Genomic DNA, 11,245 nt, shown 5'->3' on the forward strand with positions numbered 1-11,245 from the left:
TCTCTCTGCGTCTCTCTCTATCTCTCAATCCCTAATTTTAGTAATGTAAAGCAAATGAAAAGAGAACAGCAATTCCACCATTGACAACCATTAAAAAGCTTTGAAGCTTTGAATTCGAATTTGAGTTTTCAAAAATCATTATTCGTTTGGATTGGGTGTTGTTGCAAATAATTGAGAATATGGTTTGGAGTTTATTTCTCAATTTTGAGGGGTTTTGGTGAAGATTAGACTTAGTTTTGGCTAAATTTCAGATTGAAACTCGACGAAGAAGAAGAAGAAGAAGAAGAAGAAGAAGAAGAAGAAGAAGAAGAAGAAGAAGAAGAAGAAGAAGACATAATATACATTATATTTACAAAATTATAGTAAAATTGTATTCTGTTGTTTATATATTTTTCTTTTATTTATTTAACTATTGTATGAAAGTTGAATAACATTGTATAAAAATTATATTTAAGTTGTATAATATTGTAGTTGTATATACTGAGTAGAAATAATGTATGAAAATTGTAGATAAGTTGTGTAATATATATAATTAGTTGTTTGAAATTTGTTTTTACTATGCATAAATCAGATAGAAAATATACAAAGGACATATTGTATAAAACTTGTATAATAATTGTATTTAAGTTGTATGATATTGTAGTTGTATTTAACTGTATAGAAATAATGTATAAAAGTTGTAGATAAGTTGTAGATTAGTTCTTTTGAATCCTAAAATATGCTCAACTTGTAAGCAAACAGAGTAGTACGTACTCTTTAATTTTAGATTTGGTATATACAGATTTTTCCTCTAATCCCAGATTCAATGTCAATCGTTTTGCTCAAAATTTGTCCCTTGGAGGAAAGTCTTCCAAATAATGGACCCATGTCAAAATTTTGTTAACATTAATGGGATTGATTTTTGTTTAAGTTTAGAAAATTCCCGAATCCTTTGGTATTTGTAGTCGTGCTGTAAAAAGATGAAAATAGATGATGTTCTTTCTATATACATTTCCTCTTGTGTGACGTAGCTTTAGGACAAAATTTTCAAATTGTTATTTGAAATTTTCATCATTGAATATGCATATAATGTGATATCATGAAACCGTAAAATCCAACCATACACTAAATAAAATAATCTCACATTTTATTTAGGAACTAATTAATTTCTTTATTATTAACAATAGATAGACCCTAAGTATAACGGACAAAATTGTAATAAAAGAAATATTTTTATTGGTATCATATTTTAAGATATATAGAAATTACCTTTCTTTAAATCATGGTTGTTATAGTTATTTTGTGTGCGAAAAATAAACTTACACGTTCCCCCGTAAATAAGAAGGAAAGAAAGTTAAAAAAAAAAAAGTAAAACTAAGGAATAATTTTGGTGTAAACTATAAGAAGAAAAAACGTTGAAAATAAAACTAAGAAATAAGAATAACATCGGTCTAAAATAGTCTAGAGATTTCAACTAAAGCTAACATTGACTAACCAAGTGATATCAAATTGTATGAATTAGTGCAAATTCACAGCTAGTGTGAATAGCTAGTCATAAGATGAACAAGTGACAATATAATTTCTATTATTAATGAAGATATTAAAAGAGAAGTTCAGAAAAAAGGTAAATGGTGTAACTAAATCCCTTAATTGAAGACACTAATAATGAATTGAGAGCCTTTTAAACGGGAATGTGTATATTTTGTAAACAAAACTTGTGTAGGTAGGGTAATTTAGTAAACATGAATATTTAGGGTAATAAAGTTTCCAATAGTGTATAGGAATGAAAAAAATCCACTTATGGGTCAAACTTGTCGAGTTGGGCCATAATTTATTTTTAGCTCATCTTGACCCAACCCATCTCAGTCCAAGTAAAGTTTGGGTTGGATTAGACAATGACCCATTTATTAATTCAACTCATTTTGACCCATCTAAATTCAGCTCAACCCGCCCATTTGCTAGCCCTAAGTCCAGGATTTACCACTTTGGCTAGCCATCCTTTTGCCCCTAAATTATCTTGGTGTATTTCTGTTATCGCAAATCTAGAAAGTAAATTAAAGGACCAATTTATACCCGTTTGGACATAAGAAATTTTTCTCTTTTTTTTTTTTTTTTTTTTGAAAACAGTGTTTGGTTATCTAAATCTTACAATTTTTTTCAATCTCACTTGAAAATGCATTTTCGAATTGAAAAACTGGTGAGCATTAGTTTTTCAATTGAAAATGGGAAGATTGCTAGTTTTTAGTTGCCAAATATGTTGAAAAAATTATAACCAAACACAACTTCATCTTCAATTCAAATTTTAGTGAAATTTCAAATTTGATTTTTTTTTTGGAATTCATGTCCAAACGCCTACTTAAAGTAGAAGTTTTTGGATTTTACCCAAAAGAATCTTGAGCAAGCTTAAGCCCACTAGAACAAGTGCCCGTTTGGATTGACTTAAAAAAAAGAGTTTTCAGCATAAATAACTTAACCAAAAGGCAATAGGTTGGGGTTGCCCGACTTATTCTTTTGGCTTGTTTTTAAGCAGTTTTTAACTTATTTTAAGAACTTTTTAACTTTGCCAAACACTGAAAAAAGCTACTGTATGAGGTAAAATATGTTCATATTTAATGATCACACGAGAAAGTGATGTGGAGTGGAGACAAAAAATAGTCGGACCCGAAGGCAATGATCTCGCTTGACATCGGAAAGAATGATATTCATAAAGGCAAAATAAATGCATGTCATCCGGTAGTATTCAATGAAGAATATTCTATAGCATTAAGTGCATAATCCGTTACAGCGAATATGCCATTCACCGCCCACCATTACACATTCTTCAATGGCTCTCATAATTGTCATTTAAGAGGAGTTTGATCCTGTGATCTTGTGCCCTAGGTGTAACAATAAATAATGAGTTCGATGTAGGAGTTTTGTTCTAAAAAAGGAATATTTTAAGGATAAAATAGTAAAAATCTTGGTCAAACTTAAAGTGCTTATAAGCTAAAAATTCATAAGCTGGGGTGACCAGCTTATGACTTTTGGCTTATTTTTGACTTATAAGCACTTTTAACTTTACCAAACGCGTAGATAAGTCAAAAAATATTTATAACAAACCAGCTTATAAGCTTAACCAAATACCCTCTAAGTCTTACCATTTTATCTAATCCATCTATTATTTTTAGATCAAATCGATTCACTTGTCTATAAACTATATATAAATTTAACTACATTGTTTCACGATAAACAACTAAAAAGAGCTTAAAAACTGATTTGACCAGCTTAAAAGCGAATCTAAACACCCTCCAAATCTTAGTAATAAGCAACTTCTTGTGTTGCTTCGCAATTGGATACTTAATGCATTTATTCAGCAAATAGCATCCATAAAAGCCAATTGACGTATAGTTTGTCAATAGATATTACTTCCTCCGTTTCAATTTAGATGGTGTAGTTTGAATCAACACGGATTTTAAAAGGAAAAAAAGAAGAAAAGACTTTTGAAATTTGTAGTATTATAGAACTAGTAGTTCTTTTTGGAAATTGAATACAACTGCTAAATGTTTATGAATTCAATTCTTGAAATTTTACTACTCTTTAGAAATGAGAATCGAGAGGAGCTTCTGGTCAATGTGAGTTTACAAAAAACCCAGAAAATTATAGTTTATTCCTGTTCTGCCCCTAATACTCAATGTAGCAGCGGTTGAAAAAACCCTAGGGCCTCATGCGCTTACAAAATTAGACGCGCTGCCCGCTTCTCTTGCTATTTTGACGCGTGCGTGCTTGGCATAAGCATGTTCTCTGTGGAGTTACCTTGATCTTACTACAGCTTCCTCTGTTGTCGTCTGTGACTTGCTCCTCTATTTTCTTCGTCTATTCTGTATCCTGTATACCTGTGCCTTATCTCCAATTCTTGCTATAAATTCCCAACTTGATTTGTTCTACCCACAACACACTCAGTTTCTTGGAGTTTCCTGCCTTATCCTTAAAAGGGTAAGTTTCATATATGATTGCTTATTTTATTTTATTTTATTTTTGGCTTACATTATATCACCTGGGTGTTTTTTGTTTTTATAAAAGTTGATCCTTTTTGCTACATGCCATAATCGTTTTTACTGATACAATTATGGGATACGGGAATGCTTAATTCTTGTAGAAATTAGATCTAAAAGTGTTATTGTAATGATTGGAGTTTTCAAGAATAACTCGGTGGCAGTAATAGTGGACCAGGGGTTAGAAGGAAGGGTTGATAAAGAAACAGATACCATAGACACACAGAAATGGTGTTCAATAAGCAGATTTACATAAGATAGGTAATAGAGGTCCTAATCCTACATTTTTGTTAGTCTACCTAATCAAAGGCACTTAACTGTTCTATTAGACAATAATGCATCATGGCAATGCAACTGGCCGTAGACCAATTCCACGATTCAATTAGATTATATTTGAAGACAGACAAACCAAAACTTTATCAGCATCCCACTTAACGATAACTAGAAAGCATGTAATTCACTCTACTATGAAAATTGATGAGGATCTCAAATAACAAGAGATTTTGGCAGTTGGCACAAATTGTTAATTTAGATAGTACTCAACAAAATGACAGAGAACTTAGTTTATTAGATTTAATTATCTTCCTCTTTTTACTGTTTTAGTAGAAGCTAGGACATCATTTTGATTGATTGTGATCATCGAATAAGTTTTTGTATACCTGCTCTATGCTTCTCCGTAGAGTTTTATTTCTTCCTACTCAATAAAATAAAATAAGTTCCTGCAAGTGTTTTCGTATTAGAAAGATTGATTTTTGAAGATTTTTCGAGTACCACATGACCCCTGGAGTCACACAATTGTATTCATAAATATACTTTTCTATATTTAGCTTATACAATTGTTTTCCTTTGAGTATTAGACAGAGAATACTTTCTTTATTAAGTTTAAGTCAATAGTTATTACAAGCTCTCCGAATACTTTCTTGCATTAAGTTAAACAATTCTTAGCTAACCACACGTAATTTATCATAATTCATTTTACTTTGTTAATTTGAGAGCTTAAATTCCTTTAAAGATATTTGTTGTGTAAATATTACATGTTCGGTGTTTTATAATAGTATTCTTTATAATCATACGTGCTTACAACAGAATAAATAAAGTGAAATAGTTGTGCTATTTTTGCTCATTATATTTAATTGTTGTTTCTTGAGTATCTCTTGCTATTTGATTAAAAAAACATAATTCTATTGTTGTAAAATGACCTCAGGACAGCTGGAGCTCCAATAGTTGCAAAAAATTTCAGATTAACGGATATTCGACAATAAAACAAAGGGGCCCTCGCTCGGTAATGGAAGCTCATGATAAGGATACAAACACCTTAAAATAGATGACTCTTTAGGAATGACCTTGAAAGAAGAAAATTTATTGCAACGACGCCTAAAACTTCGTTCGCGAAGCAACAACTAATCGCCTTGTGAAAAATATAAATCATGTCAATCACGTTGGAACAACTTCTCATGTAGATGATATGTTAATATTCGACTGTCTTGTTCTTCATCAGAAATAGGCAACAATATTGCTCTTCAGTTATATTGGTATCACATAGTCATCATACTTGATTTAATAGTGTTGAAACTAATAGCATAATTATGTTATGTTAATTCTGAAGGTCTTGTACGACTATGAACACAAAATCAATCAGGCAGTCTCTCCTGGACTTCAAGGTGGTCCTCACAATCATACCATTACTGGCTTGACAGTTGCCTTGAAATAAGTATCATATCTTTACAAGAGCAATTTTTGACCCTTTTTTCAATTGTATGAATACTGGCTAAGTTAAGGGTCTTCTTACCCATCATTTAGGGATATAAAATATCTTTGCGTCTTAGATGGTTAAGTAAGCTTTTTGGGATTTAAGAACTGAAGGGTTTTGACCTTAGGTCAGGAAATGATTATGTAAAACAAACAAATATAGAGTACTAACTTTCTCGGAATTTTACTATGACCTCCAGCAGATAGCACTTTTGATGTCTTATTAAATCCTATTTTTCCCCCTCTGAGTGTGTGAAACATATGGATTATATAAAGCAGTCAACCGATGACTGCAAACCAAAGCTAGAAAAGGTTTTAAAAGATCAAGATATCTTTGTGATGCTGCTGACCACAACTAAGGTGAATTATTAGTCAGATGACAATCTCAATGCTGGACTTGGGTCACCAACTCCTTATTAGGAACTACACTTTTCTTTATGAATCTTGAGAACCAAAGGGTTATCAAGGTTTGACAATTCTTCTTGAATTACTAATATGAAGATGAGTATTTTATTTAGCTTGGTCTTGAGTATTTTATTTTAGCTCGAGCAATTTATATGGTCTTGAGTATTTTATTTTAGCTTGAGCAATTCATAGCTAAAATAAAATACTCAAGACAAACTACTGTTTCTTATTACTATATTTAACGTATAAAATATCGGAGTACCATAATATATAATTAAGGTAGCCATATTTTGAGACGGTAGAACTTTAGTCATATCTAATTTGTCTCCTTGCTCATCAATACATTTTTTTTTTCACTTCTGCACTTTTATCAGTGCAAGCGATTGTATTTTGTATTTTACACAATCGACACCTCTAAAAAAACTAATGGTTTTCATTGTACTCTCTCAGGACCCTGTTATGCATTCATTGGACATCACATAGATACACAACCACTGGTTCATCCAAATGACATGAGAAAAGCATAAGAATGAACAAGTTGATGGGAGAAATTGGCGTCTTCTTAGAGTCTCTGGAAACCTTTTAGCTTCCTCACATTTTAATGGAATGCTAACCACATGCGACCTGGTTCTCGACCTTCATATGAATTTTATACGAGTCTTTCTAACTGCTGCAAAATTTTCTTTTCTCGGATTTTTTTAGCTCATTTAGTGCTATAAGAGTACTTTTGAGATTTTTACTAAAATTTTATTGTTGCAACAGTTTATTTGTATCATCAGGTGTTACTGCAAAGCCATATGATTTTTGGGTAACATATGGATTACAGAGAGCAGGATTAAAAAGAATAAGATTTCTGTTGCAATTGTGTAGTCTTCTATTTCTTTTCTGACTAACATTTCAGTAATAGCTAATTTGCAGTCTCCCATTTCTCTATACAAGCTCATCCTTTGGAGACATTGTCACTATACTTTTACTTATAATTGTATAGTTCTATTCCCGTTGGGCCCGGCAACGCCCGGGCTACCGCTTCAGTAGTGCCGTATAAACCGGGGCTGGTATAACCTTCCATTTACTTTTGGTTGTTTGGCTGTAGGAATACTAAATAGTAGAGCATTTCCTGTTAGACCAATTGGTTCTTTTAACTCTCAAGATGAATTCAAGTCCTTCAGTGTTCTTAAATCATCTCCGAACTGGAAATTTTAAACTCATTCTTAATGCAAATGAAAAGATCCTCCACCAAAAGGGAAAGGACTAGAATTTCATTAAAGGCAATTTGGAAATCATTTTGTTTTCCTTTTAGGAAAGATGGAGAAAGTAATGTTATTTGAAGACCGAGGCATGTTCAAGGAACCGTAATGGAGCAAATATATGTTTGACCCAAAATATAGATCTGGGTTCAACCAATTAGATTTAAGTAAAATAGTTTTAATCTTAGGTGATAATATCCAAAAAATAAGGTTGTCGGATTTATGGCAGATAAAATGTATGTTTGTTCGAATGGTAATGAATGTAAGCCATAATAACACTATTCAATAATACAAAAATATGGAAGATAGTATTAGATAATAATAAATAGCAACGGATGACATTTAAATAAATAAAAAGTCACCCAAAAAGGACTGGGATCTATTGATATTCTCTCTGACAATAATGAATGATTGATGAGCTTTTGGACACTCAGGTTGTTCGTGGATCAAGTGGAAAAGCTAGAGAAGAATCTTAGTAAAAAGGAATTTTTACCTCCTATAGCAAATGTTAACACCTTATTTATTTTAAATAAATACCATTTAAAAAAATTATATTCTATAGATACCTTTTAAGGTTTATAGCAAAATATTTAATTTTGGTTACCTCCTAGTCCTAAACCACTAAATACGCTATTCAGTTACACTATTTTCTTTCTCTCTCTACTTTGATACATCTCATTCTCTTCCCCATCCCATTAAAATTTTCGCTCTCCTCCTCCTTCTAGCGGCATCTTCTCAACTAAAAAAATTTCCCAATAATAATTAATTGTAGAATATATATTTTCAAACAACGGTGTGCTCAAAGTATTGTACTTTCTGAACAAGGGATCTAAACATTGCTTGGTCCTCAAGTTGAGAGGTTGTTCATTATCGATATCAGAAAGCAGTTTCCACAGATCTTTGAGCAAATTTCGATATGTCTACCGAAGAAGAAGCCGTCCGACGCCGTATGACACTCGCCGACTATCGAAAGAAGCTCTATTTGGCTACAAGGCGGAAATTAGGGTTTGTTCTTGAGCAAAGACAACGGAGTTTGGGGCTGAGCAACTTGATTTTCTGTTAATATATTTCAATGTATTCTCAACGTATCATGCTGTATTTTCATGAATTTCATTGTATTCATTGTCTTTTTTTCCATTATAATTCAATGTATCTCGCTGTATTCCGTGTATTTCATTATATTCATTGTCTTTTTTTCCATTGTTTTTCAATGTATCCCGTTGTATTCTATGTATTTCATTGTATTCACTGTCTCGCTATATGCCATGAATGTATTCATATGTTTTTATAATTAATATAATTTATGTATTCAGATGTATTATATAATTTCTCTTAAGATTGCTATGTTTTTGGAGTATTTTTCAGTTGAGAATCTTTTTTATAACAAGAAATACAAATTTTGTGTGTTATAATTGAGTTTGTTGAGTTATATTAGGAGTCTATTGTGTTAATCGTAAATATAGTCGAATACAATAATTTGTCCAGCTGTAATCCCACATTTCACTCCATGAATACAGTCGAATACACTCGAATACAACAACTGATTAGCTGGATTTCCCTGATTCACGCCTATTTTTGCTACTGTATTCATGAATACAATAGCTTAAATACATCAAATATATCTTATAACCACAAAAAAGGTATATATAATCCGTAATATAGCAAATGATATCTATAGATGACTAATTACTACTAAAAGATAGTGCTTTATGAAAATTTCCCTAATAAAAAAGTTATTTTTGTATGTTTGTAATAAGGCCAGATTCTCTCGATAAAGTCAATGTGTTTCTTTACAAATGAATATGTCATGTCCCCATCTTTTTCTACTCACAGGGAACATATTCCTAAAAACTCTAATAGTACATGTACAAAAAATATCCACTAAAATATTTTCTTTTGTATTCGATTCTAAGATTAGCCGTTATAACCCTGTCTAAGATGCTCGATCTCGACCTTGATCCACGTCGACTTCTCGACCTTGATCCTTGCAAACTCTGGCAATCTGCGAATACGTTCCTAATGTTAACATGATTTGATCATATTAAAGATAATTTTTGACAAATACAATATATACAACTCTTTATAAAAATTTTCACCCTCATAATAAATTAATTTTTCCCATCTAAAGATGATTAACATTATTCTGCTAGTATGGAAATGGAGCAAAATATACTGTTTTTTGTTTCTCCGACTGTGGCTATGGAGCAAAACCTAAAAACAAAATTCAAAGTTAAATATTGGATGCTCCAGCAGGCTGTTCAAAATTAAAAGTTCATATTAATTCTTCCTTTACAGCCCAGTTCAGGAGCTTTCAGCAATTGTCTATGACACTCTCTCAATTCATTTTCCTTTTCGCTTTAATTCTTTTCGAAATTATTTCCTTTTCTGCAATTTTCATCGTCAAATTTTAATTTGCTCCACCTTGTAGGTACTTCCAGTGGATTCTCTGACCAAGTAAGCAGATCTGATGTGTGTGAGAAAAACTTGCAATAATTCCACATTACGAAGATGATACAAGTATTGACAGGCATGTCCATTAGTTCGTCAATGCAAAAGACTTCTGAATAGTTCTGGAGAAGAATCTCTCTATATTTCCACAAATTTAAAGCTTGGCCAATTGGAATGCTTTCCTTTTTCCTTCTATGGATTTAGTGAGACATTATATTGACTCATTGACTTGAAGTCCTTCTACCCGTATTTCACAAGCTGAGAAAATAAATACCTATTGACTCGCAAGACTTTTAATGATTCACTACACTATAGAACTCTACTTCTGCACAAGTTCATCAATAACCAAAACAATCAACTGAGATTAACCATAATGAAGATTCCCAGAATATTTTCTTTCCTTCAGTTTTTTACTCTCTTATATCTCTTCACAGTTACTTATGGTTTCACTGAGGAAGCAACTGCTCTCCTCAAATGGAAAGCAACTTTCCAAAACCAGAATAATACCTTATTGGCTTCATGGAAACTAAGTCCTGTTGGTTCCAAGAATTCTTCCAGCGTCGGAGCGAAAGGTTCTGATGCATGCAGGGGCTGGTATGGAGTTACATGCTTAAATGGTAGGGTCAACAGGTTGAATATTACAAATGCTAGTGTTGTTGGCACACTCTATGAGTTTCCATTTTCATCTCTCCCTTTTCTTGAATATGTTGATCTTAGCGTGAACCAGCTCTCTGGCACCATACCACCCGAAATAGGTAAACTCACTAATCTAGTTTATCTTGACTTGTCGATCAACCAGATTTCGGGCACAATCCCACCACAAATCGGGTCACTAAGAAAGCTTAAGACCCTTCATATTGTTGACAACCAATTAAATGGTTCTATTCCAGCAGAAATAGGCAACCTAAGGTCTCTTACTGAGCTAGCTTTATATAATTGTTGCGGAAGCCAAATGTATATAGTGTGAATAAGTCACAACTACTATACCAAAAATTATGACAGCCACCAAATAATAAATAAGACAATAAAACAACAATAAAGGGAACACCAGAATTTACGAGGTTCGGCTAATTTTGCCTACTCCTCGGACACAACCAATATTTTATTTCACTCCAAAAATACAAGTGAAATAATACTAAAAAAAGAAGATACAAATGCCTTAAACAGATGAGAAGGCAAATGAGAGGTGTGTTTCAATCCTAAACATTAGGCCTTCTTTTATAGGGGAAAAATCCTCCCCAAACTTAACTCCCAACCAATGTGGGACTTTGGCATTTTGCCAAACTTCAACAAATCTCCACCTTGGCAAAATTCCACATTTTCAATTCTCTCTCAATAACAAATTTTGGTTGTGTCTTCATCTTCAATCTTCAGTGTTCAACAATG

General features: G+C 32.3%; 1 protein-coding gene and 1 long non-coding RNA gene across 2 annotated transcripts; both read left to right on the forward strand.

Annotated features, from left to right (window-relative positions):
• Positions 1 to 3,580: 3,580 nt before the first annotated feature.
• Positions 3,581 to 7,033, forward strand: LOC107780315 (uncharacterized). Its single transcript, XR_001646787.2, has 2 exons — positions 3,581 to 3,951; positions 6,615 to 7,033. It is a non-coding gene; the product is annotated as an uncharacterized LOC107780315 (long non-coding RNA).
• Positions 7,034 to 10,232: 3,199 nt separating this feature from the next.
• On the forward strand, positions 10,233 to 10,705 carry LOC107780316 (MDIS1-interacting receptor like kinase 2-like). Its single transcript, XM_075232063.1, has 2 exons — positions 10,233 to 10,614; positions 10,659 to 10,705. Exons 1-2 carry the CDS (start codon positions 10,233 to 10,235, stop codon positions 10,703 to 10,705), a joined length of 429 nt encoding a protein of 142 aa, XP_075088164.1.
• The last annotated feature ends 540 nt before the right edge of the window (positions 10,706 to 11,245 follow it).

This window comes from Nicotiana tabacum, chromosome 16 (genome assembly GCF_000715075.1).
Source record: "Nicotiana tabacum cultivar K326 chromosome 16, ASM71507v2, whole genome shotgun sequence".
NCBI classification, from domain to species: Eukaryota; Viridiplantae; Streptophyta; class Magnoliopsida; order Solanales; family Solanaceae; genus Nicotiana; species Nicotiana tabacum.